The 25075-nt window shown below is 46.5% G+C and overlaps 3 protein-coding genes across 9 annotated transcripts; all 3 read left to right on the top strand.

The window, feature by feature from the left end:
- Positions 1-2781: 2781 nt before the first annotated feature.
- LOC148389994 (macrophage mannose receptor 1-like) lies at positions 2782-19266 on the top strand. Of its 6 annotated transcripts, none has more exons than XM_088392164.1 (25): positions 2782-3303; positions 4972-5189; positions 5885-5949; positions 6024-6179; positions 6257-6351; positions 7058-7108; positions 7431-13942; positions 15080-15300; positions 15367-15479; positions 15670-15791; positions 15862-15924; positions 16004-16111; positions 16246-16454; positions 16521-16633; positions 16799-16920; positions 16994-17056; positions 17130-17288; positions 17400-17488; positions 17957-18077; positions 18151-18186; positions 18265-18428; positions 18699-18796; positions 18874-18951; positions 19056-19088; positions 19152-19266. In XM_088392164.1, exons 8-22 carry the CDS (start codon positions 15154-15156, stop codon positions 18759-18761), a joined length of 1692 nt encoding a protein of 563 aa, XP_088248290.1. In that variant the 5' UTR covers positions 2782-3303; positions 4972-5189; positions 5885-5949; positions 6024-6179; positions 6257-6351; positions 7058-7108; positions 7431-13942; positions 15080-15153; the 3' UTR covers positions 18762-18796; positions 18874-18951; positions 19056-19088; positions 19152-19266. The 6 variants fall into 6 exon arrangements, with proteins under 6 accessions (XP_088248290.1, XP_088248285.1, XP_088248287.1 ...); XM_088392159.1 differs by having other exon boundaries at positions 16004-16159; XM_088392161.1 differs by having other exon boundaries at positions 7180-13942; positions 16004-16159.
- LOC148389993 (lactadherin-like) lies at positions 18787-21215 on the top strand. Its single transcript, XM_088392603.1, has 8 exons — positions 18787-18796; positions 19056-19088; positions 19152-19304; positions 19616-19759; positions 20513-20644; positions 20711-20871; positions 20953-21076; positions 21157-21215. The coding sequence occupies exons 1-8, from the start codon at positions 18787-18789 to the stop codon at positions 21213-21215; spliced, it is 816 nt and encodes a 271-aa protein (XP_088248729.1).
- LOC148389992 (brevican core protein-like) lies at positions 20989-24150 on the top strand. 2 transcript variants are annotated; one of them, XM_088392165.1, is made up of 12 exons: positions 20989-21076; positions 21157-21211; positions 21339-21473; positions 21540-21700; positions 21782-21905; positions 21986-22040; positions 22119-22179; positions 22244-22377; positions 22447-22490; positions 22567-22714; positions 22834-22988; positions 23057-24150. In XM_088392165.1, exons 3-12 carry the CDS (start codon positions 21407-21409, stop codon positions 23254-23256), a joined length of 1149 nt encoding a protein of 382 aa, XP_088248291.1. In that variant the 5' UTR covers positions 20989-21076; positions 21157-21211; positions 21339-21406; the 3' UTR covers positions 23257-24150. The 2 variants fall into 2 exon arrangements, with proteins under 2 accessions (XP_088248291.1, XP_088248293.1); XM_088392167.1 differs by having other exon boundaries at positions 22567-22740.
- Positions 24151-25075: the final 925 nt, after the last annotated feature.

Below are 25075 nucleotides of genomic sequence, written 5' to 3'. Positions count from 1 at the left end.
GGAGCTTCACAGAGGAGTCGCCAGAGGCACAATCATTAGCGTAGAGAGAGAAGAGCAATGAGGAGAGTACGCACCCCTGGGGGTCGCCAGTGCTGGTGGTCCGGATGTCGGATGTGATGGTCCCCAGCCTCACATGCTGTCTCCTGTTGGTCAGGAAGCTGGTGATCAACTGACAGGTGGAGGCAGGCACCGTGAGCTGGACGAGCTTCTGGTGGAGGATGTCAGGAGCGATGGTGTTGAACGCCGAGCTGAAGTCCACAAACAGGATTCTGGCGTACGTCCCCAGGGAAGTTTGGTGGCGCAGAATGTAGTGCAGTTCCATGTTGACTGCGTCATCCACCAACCTGTTTGCCCTGTAGGCAAACTGCAGGGGGTCAAGTAGAAGGCCCGCGATGTCCTTCAGGTGGCTCAACAGCCTATCAACGGATTTTACGACCACAGATGTCAGGGCGACAGGTCTATAATCATTCAAACCTGTGATGGCAGGCTTCTTGGGCACCGGAATGATGGTGGAGCTTTTGAAGCACAGAGGCACCTCACACAGCTCCAGGGAACGATTGAAGATCCGTGCAAAGGTGGGTGCCAACTGTTGAGCACGGACTTTCAGGCAGAAGGGGGACACGCCGCCTGGGCCTTGTGCCTTCCTGACATTTTGTCTCCGGAACATCTGACACACCTCCTCCTCGCGGATCTAAAGTGCGGGTGCGGCTTCTGGAAGAGAAAGAGCAGGTGATAACGACGATGGAATTGTGAACAGGGGGTTGTGGGGGTAGGTGTGGGTGTTGACTGTGACTCAGGAGGTCCTGTTGTGTGGGTGGACCATTCAAACCTGCAGTAAAACCTCTTTAGCTGGTTTGCAAGCCTTGTGTTCTGCAGCCCGTGATGCGCTGCAGGCCTCTCCACACTGTTGAGGGATCAAGATTGGCAGAGAGTTGTCTCTCCAAGCTCTGTCCATAGCTCCTCTTAGCTTTCTTGATCTCTCGGGTCAGTGTGTTCCGGGCGTGCCTGTCCCCACTTCTGTAGGCCTCCTCGTTGGCTTTGCGCAGCATCCTGAGGTTTGTACGTAGATGTTGCGCCGAAGGTCTTAGTCTGCAAACACAAGTCCTCACAAAAGCTAATGTATCATGTGTCAGAACAAACCCAATCGGTGCAGTCAGAGCAGGCTTGGAGGTTCTGCTTTGACTCCACTGTCCATTTCCTTACAGTCCTAACCACAGGCTTAGAAGTTTGTAACTTCTGCCTGTTGGTTGGGATCACTAGACAGTGGTCAGAGAGTCCTCTTGTGTTTGTGTGCGTGTGGGTCTGTGAGTCAGGTTTCGTTTTCTTTTCTCTGCCACCTCTCTTATCTTAGAGCCTTAATTTGTTCCGGACATATTTCCGATAAGATCCTGCTGGTAACAAATGTTTCCAGCACAGTGATGCTCAGGGCCTCTTGGTTACGTTCAAGGTCATTCAATGGCCACCGTGGAGCCAGGATCATTTCCTTGCTATCCTGAATCTTCATCAATTGTAATTTTACTCTATGTGATTCCACTCAACAGAACTGTCTTTTTTTAGTGACGACGTACACTCACTAATTCACGAGAGCACCTAAATGACCGTCCGGCTCCCTTTTACGTGGCACATGCATGATTACAATATGCAGTGGCAACAAGAAAATGCCAAGGATACTTTGCCAGCTGACACAAAACCAATAAAAAGCAACAAGTACCAATTTGGGAACAAACGTTTGCTCAATATGTAGTAGCTGTTTGTCAGCGAGTTAGGTTTCGTTTTCTTTTCTCTGCCTCCTCACTTGTTTCCAGCACAGTAATGCTAAGGTCAGCTTGGTTTTATTCAAGGTCATTCAATGGCTACCGTGCAGTCAGCACCATCTCTTTGCTGTCCTTAATCTTCATCAATTCGAATTTTACTCGATGTGATTCCACCTGCCACCGTATTCTTTGTCAGTGAGGACACTCACTCATTCACTTTTACGTGGCACATGCATGATGGAATTATGCAGTGGCAACAAGCAAATGGCAAAAATACTTTGCCACCAGGCACAAACTGATTGAGAAAAGCACGAGGTATCAATTTAGGAACCTTTGTGTGTGTGTACCTGTGCGTGTGTCTGTGTGTGTGTGCGCGCGCGTGCGCGTCAGTGTGTCTGTGTGTATTTTGGGGGGGGAGGAGGGCTCTGAGACAATCCCCTTGGTATAACTGTCTAGAACCGCCAGTGCCTTTTAAGAAGACATTCCTTCTATGGAATAGACCTGCTTGCCTGCATTTGGCTCCCTAGCCCAAAAGGTGACATGTCAACCTGCTCATTGCTGCTCGGACACAATTGATCATAAAATGTCAGCTGATTTAGTGACCCAATGTTTTTGCTCTTTCCGTCAGCCAACGTTGTCATGAGCTGAATCTGCTTCGACGGATGTCGAGTAAAAATTACTTTTACACATTACTTGGCAGGCGGCTCGGTGGCGCACTGGGTAGCACGTCTGCCTCACAGTTAGGAAGGTGCGGGTTCGATTCCACCTCCGGCCCTCCCTGTGTGGAATTTGCATGTTCTCCTCGGGCTCGCGTGGGTTTTCTCCGGGCACTCCAAAAACATGCTTGGTAGGCCGATTGAAGACTCCAAATTGTCCCTAGGTGTGAGTGTGAGTGCGATTGGTTGTCTGTCTCTGTGTGCCCTGCGATTGGCTGGCAACCAGTTCAGGGTTTCCCCCGCCTACTCCCCGATGACGGCCGGGATAGGCTCCAGCACGCCCGCGACCCCCGTGGGGACTAAGCGGTTAAGAAAATGGATGGCATTACTTGGCTTCACTTTGAAACGTAGGTTTAAGTGACCATGCACAAAGGTTGTCCCTCTTTTCTGCTTAATTCAACTGTTACCCATACCGAATCAAATCAAAGTGGTGTCAAAAGTCTGAGCGAAGGTGGCCAAAATAATATCGCGTTACCACTGCCAAAGACGTGCACACGTAAAGAGCGTCTCCGCGGGAACGCGCTCTCCCTAAGGCGCGTGAGTCACGTGAGCGGGGGCCGAGCAGCAGCAGGAGCAGCAGCAGGAGCAGCAGGAGCAGCAGGAGCAGCAGGAGCAGCAGGACCAGCAGGAGCAGCAGGAGCAGCACCGGAGCAAGCGCCCGTTCGGCGGCCGTCACCTGTTTTGAGCGGAGCGAGTGTGTGCACCACATCGTGATTTCTGCGTTCAATAGCCTCTCTGGTGGCCTTCCGTCACCATGATGGCCCCGCTGGCCACGCGCCTGGCGCTGGTCCACCTGTCTTGCGTCGTATGGATGATGTACAGCTGCGCAGCCGGTGAGTACATAAAAGAAAATGTCCAACTTTGCGATTGTTGTACTCTTATTATAACTTTGGAAGGAGGCATTTGGTTCGGATTGCAGTGCGGATCCGCTGCTGGGTTAAAAATTGGACCGGCTCAGGAAGCTGGGTGAAATTTACTATGGGATGTTTTGGCATTTTTTGAGTTTTGTATAAAAATGGATTGTTCTGCGCCAAACGGTTACTGATTTGTAACCCAAATTTGGTCAAATTTTTGACCCAAATGGAGTTGTTTAAAGATCGGATGTTCTGGACGTCACATAAATGTTGTTCTTGTGCACGTAAACCTTGTGGGTCAACGTTTTTCCTTGAGTCATGTGAGTGCAAACTGTCTTTTTATGTTATACCTTTTTAACAAGCTGACATTGATTGCGAGACACAATGGGACATTGTATCCAGTGTATACAGAGTATCACTTTTCTTGAAAGGCAGAGGCCCTATTTTTCTCCTCACATGCACTGTAGTGAAAATAAGCAAGTAGTAAATTTTGTACTTAATAGTAATGAAGGTGTCCGTTCTACATTAAAGTCGTACATCATTGTGAGGAGAAGTACAAGTGATCAAATCTCTCTTTACCACCAAACAATGTTTTATATGAAGTCAAGTCAAGTCAAGTCAAGTTTATTTGTATAGCCCCAAATCACAGTCTCAAAGGGCTTCACATAGACAAAAATTGACAATTATTCTCAAAGCATCCCCTGATCTTAAGCTCCCAAAAGGGCAAGGAAAAACTCAACAACAAAAAAACGACCAGGGGAAAATGAGAAACCTTGAGAAGGGACCACAGATGGAAGGATCCCCCTTTCAGGATCACCAGGTTGTAATGGATGCAGAGAGGGCACAAGTAATACATAATATGAAAATCAATGAAAAAATGGATGACGGAGATGCCCTTGATTGTCCTGGCTATTATATCTAATAGGACGTGCAATATTGATCCAACTGAAACGATTACAGCAAAGAATATCATATGATCCACTTTGATTTTAACCTTACACTTTTTTTGTCCATCCCTTCAAACAAAATCCACAAAAACATCAAGTTTTTTTTTTGTTTTGTTTTTTGCGTATACGCTCACGTATAGCGATGTGCACATGCACATGTTTCACATAGCGAGACCACTGTTGGCTTTGATATTCGCAACTGCAGATTGAATTTGTCTCATTCCAATTAAAAAAAAAAAGGGAAAATACTTTGAAACGTGTGTCAAGTGTGAGGCAAATGGAAATACTCGCGCTCCAGAGTCTGCATGTGTGGTGGGGGGGGGGGGGGGGGGGATGTGGACTTTGTTGACCTGTAGTGCCATCGTGTGGGCAGAACTTGAGTAATAAAAAAAAAAAAACTTCTTTCTCCGAGTGGCAGAACGACAGAAGTGGACTGAATCTCCTCCGTTCAGTTTTTGAAATAATTCAGCATATTGAAACTGGTTATCCTCTGAAAAAATGTGCCTTGTTGATTTTTTGTGACTCCATTTTTTCAGGCCAATAGCCCTAAATTCCCAAGTCTTTTGTAAGTCTTGTCAATTGTGGATTGTCAGTCATGCAGGTGACACAGTTAGGTGGCGTGCATTCTTGCTTGTTTGCTGAATTTCTGGTTTTCACCAAGAGTTGAAAAATGACCATGGCAAATTTTATGGTTCATCAGGTGTAACCCGTCATTAGCCATGTGACACAGACGACGGATGGAATTCTCATGGCTCCAAATGCTACAAGAAGATAGACACAACCAACGGTTGGCTGGGAGCTCGTCATGACTGCCTCTGGGAGGGCGGCTACCTGGTCTCCATCACCTCTGAGGAGGAGGAAAAGTTTGTGAAGGAGCAAATGGGGGACAAGCCGTTCTGGATCGGACTCAACAATCTGGTGAGATGGAAGCGCAAGCGGCTGTTGTATGGAGGTAGCCTGGGGTCAAACGTTTTGAACTTTGCCCTTAAATCTCTGTTGGTGCTCAGGACTGTCACTCAGAACTGGGTATTTCAATATAGATTTGTCACGGGCATCAATTCTAAGGCTGCCAACGTCATGACTATGCCCGTATTGAGGTGTCAAATTCCATTTGTTTTAGTTCCTACGTTCCCTGAGAGCGCTGTCCCTGGGCAGTGGTTCCAATTAAGCCTTCCACTTAAGCTGTCATTTGTGATTCCACGCCCCGCTCAGCGAGCACCTCGCCACACGCCAGATTTGGGATTACAACTCAAAAAGATTTAAACCTGAATAAAAAAGATCCCAATCTGAATAAACAAGAGTTGAACCTGAAAATAATTGCGAATCTGAATACATGCAACTGGAAAAAAGATCTCAAATCATGAAAATAAATTGCGGTGAAACCTGAAAATAAATACTTTATTCCAAAATATTACCAAGGCGAACTCAAAAACACTTTCAAACAAGTGCTTTGTTTTACGACATTGTTTTATTTTTCTAGTTTTAAGATCAGCTCGTTTATTTTCAGATTTAAGTTTTATTTTTTCAAGTACATACGAGTTTTGTTTTTTCAAGTACAAAACGTTTGACCCCAATCTACAAGGGATATTTAACATCAAATCCTTTCGATGAAGCATACTGTTGGCGAGCTTTTGGTACGCCATTGACAACGGGATTGGTTTCGGCAGGTCTGCGACAAGTGAGTGGCAGCGACACTCCTTTTGACACCAGCGCCATCTCGTGGTTTTCTAATTAGTTTCATTTGGCTTTCAGCTTCCTACTGCGACTCTGGCGAGTTCCTGTACAAGGACTCTTGTTATCATTTCGAGGGGAGACTTAAAACCTGGCAAAAGGCTGAAGATTTGTGCAAGGAAGAGGGAGGTCTCTTGGCCAGCGTCCACTCAAAGGTTGACGGCCTATTCTTGACTGGTGAGCGCTTAAACAAACTGACGATGCCAGTTATCATCCTGCAACGTTTCACAAGTGCTTGTTCCGTTCTCCTCAAGCTCACGGTCGAGGAGGCAGCACATCTCATTTTTATTCTTGGCTGGGACTCAAGAAGAACAATGGCAAATTTGAGTGGCGCGACGGATCATCTACAGTAAGTAGCAATGTGTGCAAGGGAGGTCTAAAAAGTTGTCACTTTGCCCCAATGAAGCTGTCATGTTAGAAGGCAAGAGTTAAAAGTGTCATTTTAGTAGAATAGAGTTGATTGAAATAGAAGGAAAAATCTGACAAGAATGGTGTTTCTGTCAAATAGATTTGACTTTGACTTGTATTGAGTCATGTTACAAGTGAAAAAATGTCTTAGATTTATGAGGATGACCATTGTAATTTACAAAGAAAAAACAATGACGTGATTTGTAGAATCAAAGTGCACCATTCATTTTCGGGGAGACATTTTTTATTGAAAAGTTTCAATCAGAAAGTTGGAAGGGGGTTGGAACATCGCAACAATTCTTGTTGTGAGAAAGCGTTTGTGAAAATAAATTTGAGCGGTTTGAATCAATCAAGTGACTTTGAAGGAATGTGGTGGGAAGCCATCCGAGCTACTGCAACACCAAACACGCTCAAGTCATGTCCACTGTCGTCCGCAGTATGATCTCCCAGGCTATCTTCATAAATATTCTTTAGACTGCACAAAATTGAATTATAGTGGAGAAATTGAGACCACCAATTTATATATTATATTTAAATACTGAACTTCGTCCATCCATCTGTCAAAAAGGTCATAAAGTCACAACCTCTCATTTGCCCTTTGTCTTCTCATTGCTCTCTCATATTTGACCCCTCTCGCATCCTTGCAGGCAAGGCCAAAGCTTCTCTTCTGCTTCTTCCGGCGTCAGCATCAGCATCAGGTGGGCGTCCCAGCCTGCAGCCCACATGCAGAATTTTGCTTGCTCTCAAGTGACTCAAGTCTCGCTTGCAGGCAAGAGTGCAAATTGCGGCTGGTGGCGGGAGAACCCCGCCAACGAGGTCGAGTGATTAATTGTATTACTGAATAAAAGTAACTCGTTACCAATAAAGGGAAATGTGCTTTCGGCAGTTTGCAAACATATTTTTAAGGTTGTGTTAAACTTATAATCATATTAATATAATATCTAGTATTGGAGTGCCCGTGTGGATTGGTGGGTGGCAAAGAATGTGCAGGCGAACTGCATGAACTTGTTTTCTTTGAAGTGTTGTGGAATAGGTCCAGACAGGGAGTACCGGACGAGAACACCTCAAGGTTGGTGAGAAACGAGAACAACAGCACGTCTATGTGGTCGGGCTTCGCGGGGAAATCCAACCACCTGACCTCAGCGATAACACCGACATGGGGAGGAGATGGCCATCGACCAATCATCTCACAATATTTTGCATGCTTTAATATTCATATTGTGTTTCTTTAAAACTGGGCAACCCGGAAGAATGTGTCGTCTTTTGGTGGTCACAAAAACGCACGAGTTTTAGTGTGAGGGACCTGGGACCCAGGCCTGTATTCGTGCGCTTTGTCAGGAATAAACAATTGGTAAATTTGGTCTGATTGATCGACTGGTCTTCTCTTTGACAGAACGAACTCGCAAAATTGTTAGGTGCACCAGTGTGTGGATTAGGACATAGCAATTTGTGTGTTAAGAGTTGATCGCAATTTGGAGTCAGATCAATAACTAAAATCCGTAACCTAACAATTTCTTGGTGACCCCGACGTGATGTCAAGAGAAGGGTAATTGACAACTCGTGGTCTTTAGCCAAGACACCGGACAGAGTCAGGGACACTGTCTCTCGGTCGGCGAACTGTTTGGAATAAGCGCACAACGTTGAGCTGGTACGACGTCTCCTCAACTCTGAGCTCATCACCGATAAGGTAAGCAGAATACCTGTTACTATAAGTCGAAATGCTGCAAATTGAAAGAGGAAATTTAAGAGGAGACTGTCGTTCAGATCAAATAAGGTGTGCATGAAGTTAAGATACATACGGTGAATAAGTTTGGAACTTACGTGTGTAACGTGTACGGTAAAGTCAGGGACTTACGCGTACTAAGGATAGGTCAGGGACCGAGTGCTTCGTCGTGGCGGACAAGGGTGCAGTGACGATCGTATTCAAATAGCTGGGGTTTTTTAGAGATCCCCGAGGGGAAGTGAGGCCTCCTCAAAAAATATCCAGTGGTAACAGTTCCTCCTGTGAGAGATCAGACCGCTAAAATATCCAAAATGAGCCAAATTGGGGGGAGAGTGTGTGTGCGCGCAGAGGATCCTCATGAGTGGGTGTGTATATGAGTGTGTGTGAGTGAGATGTGTGTTCTATGGAAGAAATCAGTAATGGAGAATGTTTAGGAGGCTTTTGAGCGATAATAGGGAAAATGAGAAGTGGACAATGGTGTGTTTAAGTTGGTTAGAGAAACTAAGATGAGCAAGGTGTGGCAGTAGAGAAAATAAGGCGTGTGACAGAAAGTTACTAGAACGGTGGCTTGATAGGATGAGAATAAGAGACAACAAATGTTGTGTAGAAGACATTGAAAGATGTCGAATGTGAACATGATGAAGGGCGCAACAGCAAAGTTGGCCTGCCCTTTGAGAGGTTGAGACTGATGAGCGTGCCTGCACTCGCGCGTAGTCGCGGGTCTGGGCTGTGCGCGTGGGCCTGTGCTATGCTCGTGCGGGCGGTGGGCCGGCATCATGATTGTTGCAGGAAATGGCCAGCCTGTAACCGGTCAACATTGATGCCGCGTCCCCCTCGCACGGGGGGTGCTATGGCCCGGGCGGGGCAGGGACAGTGTGAGTTTCTCAGTGAATGTTTGAAGCAGTGAGATTGAGCGGTTGTGTGTGCTCTCGGTGTGTGCGTTTATGTGCACACCCTGTGTGGGTGCAGGCGTGTGAGGAGGAAGACGGCATGGATCAGAGAATGTTCAAGAAAGGGGGGCTAACTCGTAAATAATGAGGAGCTATTGGGAGTAATCTGTTTGTCCTTTCTTTAAAGTGCTAGAGACATCCCTTTTTTTTATTCAATTAGAACGGAATTTGATAGAATGTATAAAGTGAACACATTTGCCGCATTGGAAATTAAAAATGGACACCGATTACTAAGAATAAAGCTGAAATGAAATGCCAGTTTATCGATCGGGTCCCGCACGAAGCCAAACCGGCGGCGCCATTACTGTGGCGTCACAAGTTGTACATCTGGATGTCAACAAACCCAAACAACATGGCAGATGATAGCGACAGCTCCGTTTCTAGCGGCAATATTAGCATCATTTTATCCGATTCAGAAACCTCTTGACGCAGAATATGATGAATCTAGCAGTTCACTTGGGCTGAGCTGAGCACATTTTCTGAATTGTGCCCCTCCCGTCACTCTGGTTAGGTTGGCATAGTAAAAAGTAAAAAGTGCTCTTGGGGGCTTTAGAGTGCCGAGTTGATCTCGGCACATGAAGACATGACCACCTGCAACGTTTGGTTTAGGTTTTATAAGCAGTTTTAATTTTATTGCTTAAATCGCATTTTCTCGACGAGCTGAGCACGTTTTCTGAATTGTGCCTCTCCCGTCACTGTGGTTAGGTTAGCATAGTAAAAAGAGTAGAGTGCCGAGTTGACCACTGCGAATGAAGAAATGAACATCTGCAGCGTTTGGTTTAGGTTTTAGGCGCATTTTTAATTTTATTTCTTAAATCGCATTTTTTCGACGAGCTGAGCACGTTTTCTGAATTGTGCCCCTCCCGTCACGCTGCGACATACTTTTCAAAGTCAAAGTCTCAAAGTCAAAGTCTCCTTTATTGTCAATTCCTCCGCATGTCAAGACACACAAAGAGATCGAAATTACGTTTCTCACTATCCCAGGGTGACAAGACAGCGTTCACAATGCACATACAAGTAAACAACACAGGAAAAATAAAACAAGAAGATGAACAATAAGAGTGATAGCCCGCTAGCCGCTCCCGATGCACAGCAGAGTCCGGAAAGACAAGACGGAGTTCACAGCGCACATACAAGTAAACAACACAGGAAAAATAAAACAAGATGAACAATAAGAGCGATAGCACGCTAGCCGCTCCCGATGCACAGCAGAGTCCGGAAAGATGACAGTCAACCAGGCCACTGTGAACACGAGCACACAGCAGGCACGCAAAGTCCGGTTCGTGGTTCCTATCAGGCGAACTCAACCCATCTTGTCGTCCCGCGAACGAACGTACGCCAGGATAATGGAAGGCACGGCTAGGCGAGCTGGGTTGGCCGCAAACCTGGCCCGACGTCTCCGCGCTGGCCCATCTTCTCTTTTTGTTTACATTCACTGAAGCTAAACGCGTACAACTTGAGACGTCATGAGACGTCACTTCCGGCTGGCGGCTCGGTGCAGTCAAACTCGTCTGTGCGGCAAATTTAAATTATATTTTTCAGAGCAACAGCTTCCTTTTCGTTGTTTCGAGCGTCAATTTATATTTATAAGCCCATAAGCTACCTAAAACCGATTTATACATATACCGGTGTCTGTAGCCCTTTAAGGTTAGGTTAGGTTAGGTTAGCAACACGAGCGATTTAGAGGTTCAAAAGAAAGACAGTTATAAGAAAATAACATTTTTGATTTGGACAATTGCAGGCTAACAAGAGCATGAGAAAGAAGAACTGAGAAGCGGGATCCAATTTGATCGGGGAAATTGGAAATTCACAGCACCATATTCTAAGGCACATTTTTGAGCAAGCATGACAGGTAATAACGTTTGAGAGGTCAAGACATAGATCAGGGCAAGATGTCGAACGCAGACCTCGATGAGTTAGTTTTGAATAATGATACTGAAGACACAATGTACTGTCGCATTAAATTGGAACTATAGACTAAACGTAGCTCGGAAATAGGATGAGTTGCAGGACTTACAATATAAAGATGAGATCGCTGATACTAGGAGAATTTGACATTTGGTAAACAAACGTTACAAGTGAATTGATAGCAGCAGCTACATTTGGAAATAGTCTTACAAGTTTGATGTCCCAGTCTGTCACTCTCAGTGCCAGGATCCCTGAAACTCGATCCCGAGACTACAAAACGGTGCCTGGCTTTGAGGCACCTTTGACCTTTGGCAAGGACAAAGAAAGACTGTTGTTGTGCTTGGAGGGGGCAAGTATACCCCGGAGGAAAGTCAACATCCTCGGGGACGAGAAAAGACAGTGAGAAGCGGAGGAACTCACAAAGATGAAAATGGACTCATTTGAACAATGGACTCATTCGAGAGTGATGGATGGGTTGGCTCTGAAGCAACCACAAAAGAACACCAACTTGAGAGTGTGAGGTGCTGCAAAAGAAGTGTCCGACGGCCAAATCACACTCCTTGCTGTGGCGTTACCAAACTGGGTAGAGCTTGGGTCAAGGTGGACAGGAGCTTCATTGTGCACTGAGTTTGACAGAACTGAGGAGATTTGATAAAAAATTGAATAATGCGTAGAGCTACAGAGAAAAGCATCATAGTCAGAGATTGAACAGATTTGGATAAAACAAATAGGCTAAAACGGTAAGAAACAAGAGCGAGATCTGATATTTTGGCTCGTCAGGCTTAAGAAGTAGAAGTCGAGTTAGATACATTTTTAGAATAGGACATTTGGACTAAAGTGGATTCAGTCAAGAGGAACAGGGGCATTTTGGCATTTTAACAGGGATTGACAGCAAGGGAGATTGAGGATAGAAGATCTGGACAGCAATGACGTAAATTACATTAAAAACTGCCCATTCTAGGGAGAGGGCTTGGCGCTCCCTGTGTGGAGCTGCAGCTTTGCAGAGGGGGGCAGACCGCGCAAGGGAGTAAATGAAAGGAGTGGAAATAGGTGACGATTTAAGGAAGCAGGGAGAGGTGCTGGATGGTGTGACAGGCAGGATTTTTAGGAAGAGAAAAAGGGGGGAGTGAGACTCACCAAGAGGGGCAATAAAGAGAAGCAGACTGAGAAACATATTTGAGCTAGACAACAGGAAAAAGGGGGAGAGCCAAATGATGACGTAAAAATCCAGAGGGAATAGTCGGACCCATCTTTATTGAATTTAATTAGGATAATTAATAGGGATCGAGTTTGTAGGAGCAATCTGAGGTTATGGAGGCTCCCCTGACACGCGGGTCCCACAGTCGTTTCCCCCCCCCCCTCAGATAGACATATATGACAATTTGCGATGAATCTGATGGGCGTGTTTATGGAAAATTGAATTGGAGATTTTACAAGAGGTCATGTTGACAAGTATGTCCAAATGTGAAGAGTTACTATTAGGAGTCAATGTTTGCCTGCACATTAACATACTAACTTTGCTTAGTGTGGGAGGAGAGCTGAGTGACAGAGACAAATGTGTGTGTCTGCGAGTGTGTGGATGGGTGCATGCGCATGTGATCATCTATGACTGTGTGTGCGCAGTATGATTGGCCAGAGAGGTCTGAAGTTGGGGTGATGTGTTTGCAATTGAGGAGAAAATTCTTCTCACCTGAAGGGGTGGTACAGACTGGAGGGTCTGGAACTGGTAAGTGATGAGTTCTGACCGGAACCATGGCTCAATGATCAATCAGGGGCACCATCGACAACAAAACGGTGTGATGGAGAAGGCCCATTTCAGTGATATGGTCAGACAAGACAGAACTAGTATCGAACAGCAAGACTTTGGACGATTTGACGTGTGACGACTTTGAGCTCACCCGACGGGGCGACGGACTAGGTGGACAGTGACCAATTGTTTGACGCTTGAACGTGTTTGCGACAATAGCACGCTCTGCTTTGTTTTTCTGTGTGACTTGATTTTTTTTTGCAGCATCAGCCACCAGCCAAGGAGAGGATTGCATCTCTCTGCATCCATTATAACCTGGTGATCCTGAAAGGGGGATCCTTCCATCTGTGGTCCCTTCTCAAGGTTTCTCATTTTCCCCTGGCAGGGGTTTTTTGAGTTTTTCCTTGCCCTTTTGGGAGCTTATGATCAGGGGATGCTTTGAGAATAATTGTCAATTTTTGGCTATGTGAAGCCCTTTGAGACTGTTTGTGATTTAGGGCTATACAAATAAACTTGACTTGACTTGACTTGAGGATTGCGCGTTGCTTGCGTAACTTGCTTGCTTGTTTTCCTTCTTGCAGGTTGTCGATTGCATTCGTGGAAAGTTTGTGTTGGATTTACAAGAATATGTTAACCCTTGCCCTTTTGGTTTTATGATGAACTTGTTGATGACGTGGTTTTCAGGACATGATCCGCGGGCGCCAGGATTCATTTTATGACTGTTTTTATTTTGATACTTGATGTCTGTTTTTGTGTGTACAAATGTCCGCTGTCAGCCGGGCTATAAGCTCACTGACAGGAGTGCGATGATTTTTGTTTGTGTTGCCGAGTGTGTGTGGTGGACAGTCAAGTTTCAAGGACTTGGGGGATGGTCCCGGGGCCCAGATGGTAACTAGAGGTTCCGCGGGCCTGGCTACAATGAGTGTGGTGATGAGGGGGGACGCTTTGCAGGTTCCTTTTGATACGTAATGACACATTGGGTGAATGTGTCAAATGGGGGAGTGGTAAAATAGAAATGGGTGAGTAGGTTTCAATTTGTAATTGTGATATACAAAGTTTTTTCCAAATTCACTTGTTTTCAAGCTTTAACAGGACATGCCAGAATTCACCCAGCAGTGATGGAAGGAGCAGAGGAAGACCAGTGACATCTGGTTGTGGTGTGGTGATGACAAATTATAGGATCGCTTGCCGAAGAATGCATCAGGTATCTGTGCCCTCGTGTCGTTGATAATGCCTGTGGTGGTTGTCCCCATTGAAATACAGAATCTCAATTGAAACCTGGAGTTCCCACTGGCGGGGCTCCTGAAGCGAGCCAAAAGAGACGTTTTGCCCCCGTGGTTGAGCGACGACGATCCAACATATATTGACACTATAGGAGTGCCCCGGGGTGTGCCAGATAAGTATAAACTCGTTAATCAAGTGTCCTCGGGATTCGAAAGTATCTTCCTATGGATCACCCCCAATAAAAATGGAGACCGTATTAATTACGTTCATTACAATGTCCAACGACTGGGTAATTATACAGCTGAATAATTTGCCGCAGTTCATGAACAATTTGCGGCAACGTCGTTAATGGCGTTCCAAAATAGAATTGCGTTGGACATGCTAAGGAACATGGTGTGTGTGGAATGTTTGGTGATGCATGTTGTACTTTCATCCCAAACAACACGGCACCAGGAGGCCGAGATTTATGTTAACCCGGAAACTCCTCACTAGCCTCCAGCTCTTCCACCCGGCCTACAGATGAAGGTGGCGCTAAAGTCCCCTCACAGTGATAAACACAGTGATAAAACCACTTAGCTTTTTTTGTTGATGTTTGCACCGCCCCTCACATGACTTAAAAAATGCCACCCATGTTGACTGCGCACTAAATTTCCTTTGTTCTTTGACATGCACAACAGCGCTTGAAATTATTCAGCATCTTGAAACTGGTTGATAAATATCTCATGAAAAAAATTGCCTTGTTTAGCTCTTGGGACAATATTCTTTCAGGCTCATAGCCCTAAATGCCCACCTATGTCTTGTCAGTTGGGGATTGTCAGCTATACAGGTGACTTAATCTGTCAAAAACTGATATAAAGTTAAAGTCCCAAAAGTCCCAATGATCGTCGTCACACACACATCTGGGTGTGGTGAAAATTGTCCTCGGCATTTAACCCATCCCTGTGTGATTTTGATCCATCCCCTGGGGGAGAGGGGAGCAGTGAGCAGCAGCGGTGCCGCGCTCTGGAATCATTTGGTGATCTGATAAAGTTGGCAATGCGCTTCATGCCTGTTTGCTGAATTTCTGGTTTTCGCCAAAGGTTGAAAAATGACCAAGGCAACTTTGCTGTTTCATCAGGATCGACCGATCATGAGGCACCATATGACACAGTCAACGGATGGAGTCCTCACGGCTCAAACTGTTACAAGAAAATGAGCACAACCAACGGTTGGCTGGGGGCTCGTCACGACTGCCTCTGGGAGGGCGGCGACCTTGTCTCCATCACTTCAGAGGATGAAGAGAAGTTTGTGAAGGAGCAAATGGGCAACAAGCCGTTTTGGATCGGAGTCTCCAATGTGGTGAGGCGGAAGCGCAAGTGGGCTTCCTACTGGTACTCTCGTGACAACCAGTATTGTTTTTGGCAGGTCTGCGACAAGGACTGGTGTGAGTTTTTTCAAGCGGGAGAAAAGGGGCTGACTTGGTCCGACACCGGTGTGACCCCGACCTACGCTAACTGGGCCTCAAGCCAAGGCGGAAGGTAGGAGAACACCTCTTTGTGTCCTGTGTCAAGCAAGATGCATGGGGAGATTTTGGAACCCCTTTCCAAAAATGTGTAAATATGTGGTGAGGTTTAAAAAAGCTTTTGTTTTCTTTTTATCGGGGAAGAGGAAAATGAACTCCAAATTGGTTTGTTTGTCACATGTGTGTCTCTCGACTTTTCCCAAAAGCTCCAACGATGAATCCTGCGCGTACGTCAACCAAGGTGTGCACATATACAATCAGGACGGCAAGTGGAGACGTGGGTCGTGCGGATCCTCATTGGCGTACATGTGCAAGCGGTCGCCCGACGGTAAGTCTACACGTCTGTTGTGATGTTGACGCTGAAATGAGAAAAGCGCAACCACGCCATATTTCTGCAGACTGCCCGGAGGGATGGCCGTGTTCCTACAAGGACTTCGGTCACAGATACAGTCGAGTTGAGAGTTGAGTGGCAGTGACGCTGCTTTTCCACACCCAAACTGCGTCGTCGTGGTTTTCTAATTAGTTTCTTTTGGCTTTCAGCTTCCTACTGCGACTCTGGCGAGTTCCTGTACAAGGACTCTTGTTACCATTTTGAGGGGAGGAATGGAACTTGGCAAGCGGCTGAAGATTTCTGCAAGGAAGAGGGAGGTCTGTTGGCCAGCGTGCATTCACAGGTTGACGGACAGTTTTTGGCTGGTGAATGACTTATTCTTATTATTCTAGCAAAGAAGACAAAAACCATTGCGTTATTACGTCAGAGTAATCCCAAAATGTTCCCTCAGGCATTCAGACATGTGAAATGACCAAAGGGTGGCACGGCTTCGGCTCCAGCTGCTACAGGAAGATGGAGACCACCAACGGTTGGCTGGGGGCTCGTTACGACTGCGTCTGGGAGGGGGGCGACCTGGTCTACATCACCTCGGAGGATGAGGAGAAGTTTGTGAAGGAGCAAATGGGCGACAAGCCGTTCTGGATCGGACTCTCCAATCTGGTGAGACGGAAGCACAAGTGGGCTTCCTACTGGTACTTGAGTGACAACCAGTATTGTTTTTGGCAGGACTGCAACGAGGTCTGGTGTCAGTTTTTTAAAGCGGGAGAAAAGAGGCTAACTTGGTCCGACACTGCTGTGACGCCGACCTACGCTAACTGGACCTCGAGTCAAGACGGAAGGTAGGAAGGTCACCTCTTTGCGCACGGGGAGATTTTGGAACCCCTTTTTTAAATTGGGTGAGCATGCCATGAAGCACCTTTGTATAATTTTTATCAGAAAATGGAGAAAGCAACGTAGCCCGTCTCTTGGATGTGTGTCTCGTTTCTCACGCTTTTTCCCGACAGCTCCAACGATGAATCTTGCACGTACGTCCGCCAAGGTGGGCACGTAGACAGTCAGCCTGGAAAATGGAGACATGGCTCGTGCGGATCCTCATTGGCGTACATGTGTGAGCGGTCGCCCGACGGTAAGTCCGCACGTCTGTTGCGATGTTGACGCTGAAAGGAGAAAAAAAATGCAATCAGGTCGTCCCCCTGCAGCCTGCCCGTTAGGACGGCTGTGTTCCTACAAAGACTACGGATTCGGCTACAATCGAGTGGAGAGTGAGTGGCACTGACGCTTCTTTTCCACACCTGCCGTTGTGCTTTTGTAATCTGTGTTTCTTGGCGGCTTCAGCTTTCTCCTGTGACACTGGCGACTTCCTGTACGGGGACTCTTGCTATCACTTTGAGGGAATGAAGCGAACTTGGGAGGCAGCCGAGAGGTTCTGCGAAGAATGGAACGGTGGTCACCTGGCTCGCGTCCGCTCACTGGTTGATGGCCAATTCTTGGCTGGTGAGCTTCAAGACAAACTGCCGATGCCAGCCATCGTCCCCGAGCGCTTCACAATGTCTGACACGATGCTCTTTTTGTGCTAAATTTCCTTGCTTCTTTGATATCCTCAAGCTCACGCGCCATATGCAGGAGGAGTGCAATTTTGGGTGGGACTCAAGAAGAACAAGGACAACTTTGAGTGGAGCGACGCAACACCTACGGTAAGGGAAAAGTTTAGAGCAGTCTACAAAAGTTGTCATTTGCTCAGAATGAAGGTGTCATATCGGAAGCCAAATTTTACAGAACAATGAAAGTTAGACTTTGGCAAGAATGGTCACTATGTTACAAAAAGAGATAAACATTGAAGGTGTTAATCAGCTGAAGCATTAACAAGGACAAAGTTATGAAATTATGAGAATGAAAGTGAATGAAGTGAAAAATCAAAGTGCAGAATTTCAGAGGTCAAGGTTAGACATTTCTGAGAATAAAATGACTGGATAAGTTCGAGTATGAAACTCAAGTTGTGATTTAACTGGAAGAAAATTGTAAAATGAATTCAAGTCATACCGTAGGAAAGGGTTGAGAAAATATTGATCAGTGGGACGAAAAAAGGACTCATCATTTTGGAGGAAATGTGGTGGGAAGCAAGCCCAAACGCACCAAAGTCACATCTGGCGTGTCGTCGGCAGGGCAACATTGTGTGGGTGCCAAACGGGCCGAAAGGGCGTGGTGGCTGCTCTGCCTTGTCGCCGACTGGTCAACTTGAGGATTGGCCCTGCACCGAAAGTCAGCCATTCATCTGTAGAAAAGGTCAGAAAATGACGACCAATCATTTTGCACTTTTATATGGTCTCTCATAACCATCCCTCTTCCTTTCTTGCAGCCATGGTCCAAGAGTTTCTTCTTCCTCCGTCGGCAGGTGGGCGCCCCACCTGGCAGTTGAAATGTGGTCTCTTGTTGCCGGTTTGCCCTCAGGTGACTTGACTCTCGCTTGCAGGCTGGAGTGGAAAGTGCGGTTGGTGGCTGGACCGATCCTCCTCCGACTTCTGCTACCTGATCCAACGCAGGCCCACCAAGACGTGGCAGAAGGCGCGAGACGACTGCCTCCGCCGCGGAGGCGACCTGCTCAGCATCGCCGACTCAAATGAACAGACATTCAAGGTAGGCTGTCCATCCGTCAGGTCTCTGAAGGGTTGTTGAATTCCCCCAACATGGGCAGAGCTCCAGACGTTACCTGCATTTGGATAGGAGGTCAACTTTTAATACACTTGAATCTACGATACTTTGGGACTGCATGTTGAGCAGTTGGTCTATTTTTGCTCACCCTGGAAGAAGCTGTCAGCGAGCCGAGCACCAACGAGAATGTTTCAAACTCTTGTTGCACACTTTACCATTTACCTTCAAATGGTAAATGTACACTTTTCTGCCGAGCGCTCCCTCTCTGTGGTTGGGCGTCAACAACAACATCACGAAAGACGGGAGCGAATGGACTGACAGGTCCCCGTTTGGTTACGTGCTCATGGACGGAGGTGGGTCAAACACCCAATCGATGTTTGCCTGAAATGTTGCGGAGGAATGGAAATGAGCATCTGTCGTCTCCTTCCAGATGACCCCGGTGACCTCTCTGGTGCATCCTGTCTTTCCTTACTCACAAGAAACGGCCGCTGAAAGTTTGACGATTGCCGTAAGAAAAGAGGCTACATCTGCAAGAAAAAAGGGATGATGTGGCAATGCTCTGCGGATTCTCACAACGTGCTGACTCGTGTCTTTGGCTTTTTTGTCTTGCAGGAAACACTTCAAAACCTTTGAAGCCTCATGACAGTAAGTCTCATTGCACGGTGGCTTCCGATGCGGGAGAAAAATGACATGACGATGTTTTTGCAGGCTTTAAGGAGATCCTTGTCTGCAATAACCGTTCCGCTGACCTCGTGTGTGAGGGTGAGGGTCAGAATCAAAGCCGCATCAGCATCCAGTCCGCCTTTTACGGTCGCCGGAGTGACGACGTTTGCTCGGAGGACAGCGACTCATACGACGACGGTAAAGACCTGAGAATCCACCATTTTGATGCTTCCAATTAAGTCATTTGTCTGCCAACCTCTGTAAGCTCATTCAGCGTGTTTCTCTCAGTCTCCTCCTGAAAATCTCCAAAGAACTTTGGCACGCTACGGAACATAATGAAAATGAACCAATTCTTACAAACCGCTCAAATCCCAGAATGAGTCTGTACTCAGAAACGTTCATCGGGCAGAAGCGACCTAGTTTGGTTCGACTTTGTCTTGGTGAACTCATTCAGGTGCATCAATGCTCATCAGGCCCACTCAGACTCACCGGTGTGTTGTAACTTGCAGAGTACTGCGCAGTGGAAGGCATCCTCCCTCGCTACAGGAAAATGTGCAACGGCCACCAAAAATGCCACATTGAACTTTTGGAGGACGATTCCTGCCCTGCCACCTTCAAATATCTGGAGATGGTCTATAGCTGTGAACACAAAGGTGGGCTTTGCGTCTCGTGATCTTCTGCTCTGCAATCCCAAGAAATAATGCAAGGAGTCTGTCAGGTTCAAAGTGCTAACTGAATATCTGAATAAAAGAAAAGGATCAGCAGACAAAAACAAGTGAGGCAGAATATAAATTTTTCTCGCGAGGAGTGCGATACAGATTGCTTTCTACAATCTGACTACACTAAAAATCTGTTTACACTCTCACTCTTTTTATTTGGAACGCCCTACCCACAGTGTGAGACAATTAGCCCCTGAGGGTGAGGGGAAAAAGATTGTGGGCTTCGTCTCGTAAGAAAAGAAACAAAAAGTAATGCACAAAGTGTTGCGTGCAGATATGGCTCTATCAGCAAAACAGTTTAAGCAATATTCCGAGAGTTAAAAAGAGAAAGTGATGTTCTTTAAAGAAGATCAGAAGGTTCATGACGCATCGTTTGATGTGATCTGTTCTGGTGGATGTCATTTTTCTGCTGAGATGTCAGCAGTATCTTGTTTGACACAACCCTCATCTCGCCCCTGACTCAGCCGTAATCCTTCTGTTCTGTTGCACAAGATAAGAATAAGCAAGGCAAAGCAGCAATCATATTGAGCAGTAACATTATGAATAAGTACTCATTAGAGAACGCATGATAACATATATATACAATTTTTCTAACAGAGTCCCACGAGGGGACAGATGGGCAGATTTTTATTTTATTTGGCCTTTAAGCATCCGTTCCAAATGAAAATGACTTTTGGCTGTCCTCAGTATGTCTTGACAGTCTGGGCATCGCGGACGGGAGCCTCGCAGACTCTCTCTTCAAAGCCTCCTCAATGGAAGATGCCACCCCAGAAAAAGCCCGCCTCAACGGGGAGTCCTGCTGGAAGCCGTCAAAAGATCGTACGCAGATAATTGACAGCTTGGCACTGTGGTCTCCTGAGCGTTCTAATGTCTTGTCCCCTCCAGCCATCGGCAGCTGGATCCAGGTGAACCTCGGTTACATGAGAAAGGTGACGGGGATCGTGACCCAGGGGTGTGATAGCGCTATTACTGGCTCCTGGAACATCCAACTTGAGATGCAGCTGAGTATTAATCAGAGGAAGTGGACAAAACACCCAGACGGAAAGGTGAGTGCAGGGACAATCGAGTTGACTGCAACCTCATCCTCCAAACTTGTCACAACAAACAAGGACACATTCTATTTCTAGTTCATCGGCGGTGGGACTCATCTGCTTGAGACGCCCGCGTTCGCTCAGTACGTCCGCATCCTGCCGCTGGAGAATCATCCAGAATTTGGCCTCCGCTTAGACATCTTGGGATGCGCACATGACGGTGAGCAACACAATCCACCGCTTTGCTTGCCGAAAACAACAAGCCCAAAAAATGCGATGATCTCGCCTTATGTGCGACAGATGCGATGACCTGTGCCAAACAGTTCAACAGCCTCCACTTGACCGATTTGATGACGTGAGTCACACCTGACACAATGTTTCACGACGATGACTGCCTGGCGTCAATTTCAATGGGCAGATTTTTATTTTATTTGGCCTTTAAGCATCCGTTCCAAATGAAAATGACTTTTGGCTGTCCTCAGTATGTCTTGACAGTCTGGGCATCGCGGACGGGAGCCTCGCAGACTCTTTCTTCAAAGCCTCCTTCTCGATGGAAGACGCCACCCCAGAAAAAGCCCGCCTCAACGGGGAGTCCTGCTGGAAGCCGTCAAAAGATCGTACGCAGATAATTGACAGCTTGGCACTGTGGTCTCCTGAGCGTTCTAATGTCTTGTCCCCTCCAGCCGTCGGCAGCTGGATCCAGGTGAACCTCAGTTACAAGAGAAAGGTGACGGCGATCGTGACCCAGGGGTGTGATAGCGACAATACCCGCTCCTGGGACATCCAACTTGAGATGAAGGTGAGCGTTGATAGGAGGAAGTGGACCAAACACCCAAACGGGAAGGTGAGCACAGCGCTAATCAGGTCGACCGCAACCTCATCCTCCAATCTTGTCACGACAAACAAGGAAACATTCTGTTTCTAGTTCATCGGTGGTGGGATTCATCTGCTTGAGACTCCCGCGTTCGCTCAGTATGTCCGCATTCTGCCGCTGGAGAATTGTCCAGAATTTGGCCTCCGCTTAGACATCTTGGGATGCGCACATGACGGTGAGCAACACAATCCACCGCTTTGGTTGCCGAAAACAACAAACCCAAAACATGCGATGATCTCGTTTTGTGTCCGACAGATGCGATGACCTGTGCCAGACGGTTCAACAGCCTCCACTTGACCGATTCGATGACGTGAGTCACACGCAACACAATGTTTCATGACGATGACTGCCTGTTGTCAATTTCACAACGTGTGCGTGCCTTCTGCAGGTTCTACTGTCCACCAGGCTGTGCCAAACACGTTGTCTTTGGAACATTGGTCTACTCTGAGGTACATGAGTGCCTGAGCCACTGGTCGAGTTCTTGTATGTGACTGCAAGTTTGTGTAAATGCAGAGCTCGCACATTTGCGCCGCCGCCATTCACGCTGGAGTCATTCAGAATAACATCGGAGGAGATTGCATTGTGATGAGAGCTCCCAAGCAGCATGTTCACTTGGGCTCCACGAGGAACGGAATCACCTCCAGACAGTGAGTGGCCAGCTTTCACAAAAAGTCCCATTAGGAACCACCAGCTAATTCCCATTTTCCTATCTGCAGTTTGGACGACCCACTGGGTGTGTCTTATACGTTTGCCGATGGGGGTGAGTTCAAAAACCATTTCTTTATGTCACCCCAACTGTCATGACCACTAAAACTCACACGGGGTCTCGCCTGCAGAGCCCAGATGCTCGGCACCTGACTGGGAGGAGTTTGCGGGATTCTGCTACAAACCTTTTGACGACGAAAGGGACTGGGCTGATGCTCAACAAGTCTGCCGTGGTTTTGGTGCCAAACTGGTGTCCATCCGCACCGAGGTCGAGCAAGCGTGGGTGAAAAATGCCTCCAACTTTGGTCCGCATCCCAAACGTTAATTAACAGTCTCCGTAGAATAACTGCAATACCTGAGAACTGGATGAGAACTCTGTTCCCATCCATCCTCTGTAGAAACCAGCGACATGTGGACCGGACTGAACGACCTGGCGCTTCCCGGCATGTTCGTGTGGTTGGACCGCCACAAGGTGACCTTCACCCCATGGGCCGCAGGAGAACCCAACCAGCGAGTTGCCCTCGGCAAGCACTGCATGGCTCTGTTACGGCAGGTGGGTGCCCAAAAGAGCATTTGGAAGAATACCTATGCGGTCCACTGAAACTGATTGTTTTCTTTCAGACTGGAAAATGGAAGCTAATGTCTTGCGCCCAAGTCGACAGCTTCATGTGCAAGATGCCCACAGTGCGCTTTCCAATTACCTAATTGAAGCCACAGGTAGCACAGGAGAGTCCACCTTGGTGACAGCCTCGCTGTGTCAGTTCCCAATGGCTCAAGACCAATCGATGCCCATGGAGAAATTTGACAATGGCGCCCCCTAAGCAAGTCATCGAAGAAGAAGATTTAATGCCCTCCCTACTCTGCTCAATAATTATAAACAGTATCAAAATTGTAATAACAACACCTCTGCACAAGTGTATAGCATTTAGCTTAGCTGTTATTAGCCAACTAGATGTGTCCAGATGAAATGTGAACAAGCGTTCTATGTTCACTAACACTCGACTCTATTTGGGGCCTGTTTGTCCTTCTATTCTTTTTTGCGCGCGTGACAACTTTGACTGCCTTTTCGTAAACAAGGTCATTCCCTCAAAGAGCAAAACACATTGATTCCAGTGCTTTCAAAGAGCGCAATCGTAAGAATGTGAGCGACAAGAATAGTTTTGAAGCTTGAATGAAAGTCCAAAGTCTTCGTTTTGTTTTTTAATCATGTCGTGTTGTCTAGTCTTAATCACCCTTTAAAAAGGGAGCCCAGACTCGACAGCTTTTTGTTTTATTACGGTCAAAGAAAGCTTCTATAGATTGATTACAAATAATGAATCAAAAAAGAGCTTTGTTACTGCTCTTTGTCTGCAATTAAACACTGTAGAGAGTTTTTACCTGGAAGGATAATCCCGTATTTTCCATAATCCATCATTTTCTACGGAATGTTACTGTAGCTACAATTCACTGTATATCATGGAAATGTATATCCAGTTATTGCATTTTTGATTACTGATTGCAGTATATTACTTTATCACTGCTGTCAGAAAAATGTCGATTTCATTGTTGTTGTTTCTTCGTTATGTTACTGCATCTACAGTTCACTGTATATCATGGACATTTGTATCCAGTAATTGCATTTTTGATTACTGATTGCAGTATATTACTTGATCACTGCTGTCACAAAAATGGTGGTTTTCACTCTTGTTTTTCAAAATAAAAGCAACTGATTACGATTTTTGGGTGGCGGGTCAGAGCTTGCTTTGACAAAGGAAGTGTAAGGCGCTCCTTCCCTCCGCTAGCCTATGGGAGGTCCTTGGGCAAGACTGAGTACCCATTTAGCCCCCCTTGTCAGGGTCACGATGAAGCCACGGGAAGCAGGTGGTGGATGAAGTTTGAAGGCAGCCAGAGAGTATCTTTGTGACTGGTTTTGGACTTCGTTGTGCTGAGCAGAGGATACCCTCAGGTACAATGGTCAGGACAGCCGCCCAGTATGGACACTGCTCGGACAGAAAGCAATTGCAACCTACTGTCTGTAAAATTGCAAAGAAAGCCATGGAAAGACATTCAATACTTAAACCGAAGAACAGCGTGAATGGGGTTCTCAATAAGAACACTTCGCTCGGTAGGGGTTGCCATGATGGACAGGTGGCACCAGATCGTCATCAAGATACTGCCCAAAACCAACCAAAGAAACAACCAATATATATATATGGGTACATGGAATGTGAGGAGTCTGCACCAGAAAGGAAAGTTTGAAAATGTAAAGATGGAAATGAAAAGAGTAGGGATTGACATCTTGGGACTTGCAGAGGTCAGATGGAAGGGAGCAGGAGAGTTTAGTTCAGACGGCTACAAACTACTATACTCTGGAGGAGACCAACACCAGAGAGGTGTTGGAGTAATGCTCACACCCAATATGTCAAAATCTTTGAAAGGATACTGGCCAATATCAGACCGTATCATTGTGACCACTCTTAACAGCAAGCCTTTTGACATCAGCGTTATACAGGTATACGCACCAACAACTGACCATGATGACACAGAAGTTGAGTCATTCTACGAAGAGCTTGACAAAACATTGAAACAGCTGAAGACGTCCGATGTCAAGATTATAATGGGTGACTTCAATGCTAAAGTTGGAGCAAACAGAGTTGAAAA

This window comes from Syngnathus floridae, chromosome 12 (assembly GCF_059516105.1).
Source record: "Syngnathus floridae isolate MCC-2025c chromosome 12, RoL_Sflo_1.0, whole genome shotgun sequence".
Taxonomy (NCBI): Eukaryota; Metazoa; Chordata; class Actinopteri; order Syngnathiformes; family Syngnathidae; genus Syngnathus; species Syngnathus floridae.
This window is presented reverse-complemented; position numbering and strand designations above follow the sequence as displayed.

What these genes read in the sequence shown, in the direction of transcription:
- LOC148389994 (XM_088392163.1), top strand. Translation starts at nt 15,154, where the DNA reads ATGAGCACAACCAACGGTTGGCTGGGGGCTCGTCACGACTGCCTCTGG. An exon ending in ACCTCGAGTCAAGACGGAAG is followed by an intron (nt 16,634 to 16,798) that starts GTAGGAAGGTCA and finishes TTTTCCCGACAG; the next exon opens with CTCCAACGATGAATCTTGCA. An exon ending in TGATGGCCAATTCTTGGCTG is followed by an intron (nt 17,289 to 17,399) that starts GTGAGCTTCAAG and finishes GATATCCTCAAG; the next exon opens with CTCACGCGCCATATGCAGGA.
- LOC148389993 (XM_088392603.1), top strand. An exon ending in ACCTTTGAAGCCTCATGACA is followed by an intron (nt 19,089 to 19,151) that starts GTAAGTCTCATT and finishes ATGTTTTTGCAG; the next exon opens with GCTTTAAGGAGATCCTTGTC. An exon ending in CAAAACACCCAGACGGAAAG is followed by an intron (nt 20,872 to 20,952) that starts GTGAGTGCAGGG and finishes TTCTATTTCTAG; the next exon opens with TTCATCGGCGGTGGGACTCA.
- LOC148389992 (XM_088392165.1), top strand. Translation starts at nt 21,407, where the DNA reads ATGGAAGACGCCACCCCAGAAAAAGCCCGCCTCAACGGGGAGTCCTGC. An exon ending in CACTTGACCGATTCGATGAC is followed by an intron (nt 22,041 to 22,118) that starts GTGAGTCACACG and finishes TGCCTTCTGCAG; the next exon opens with GTTCTACTGTCCACCAGGCT. An exon ending in GCATGGCTCTGTTACGGCAG is followed by an intron (nt 22,989 to 23,056) that starts GTGGGTGCCCAA and finishes GTTTTCTTTCAG; the next exon opens with ACTGGAAAATGGAAGCTAAT.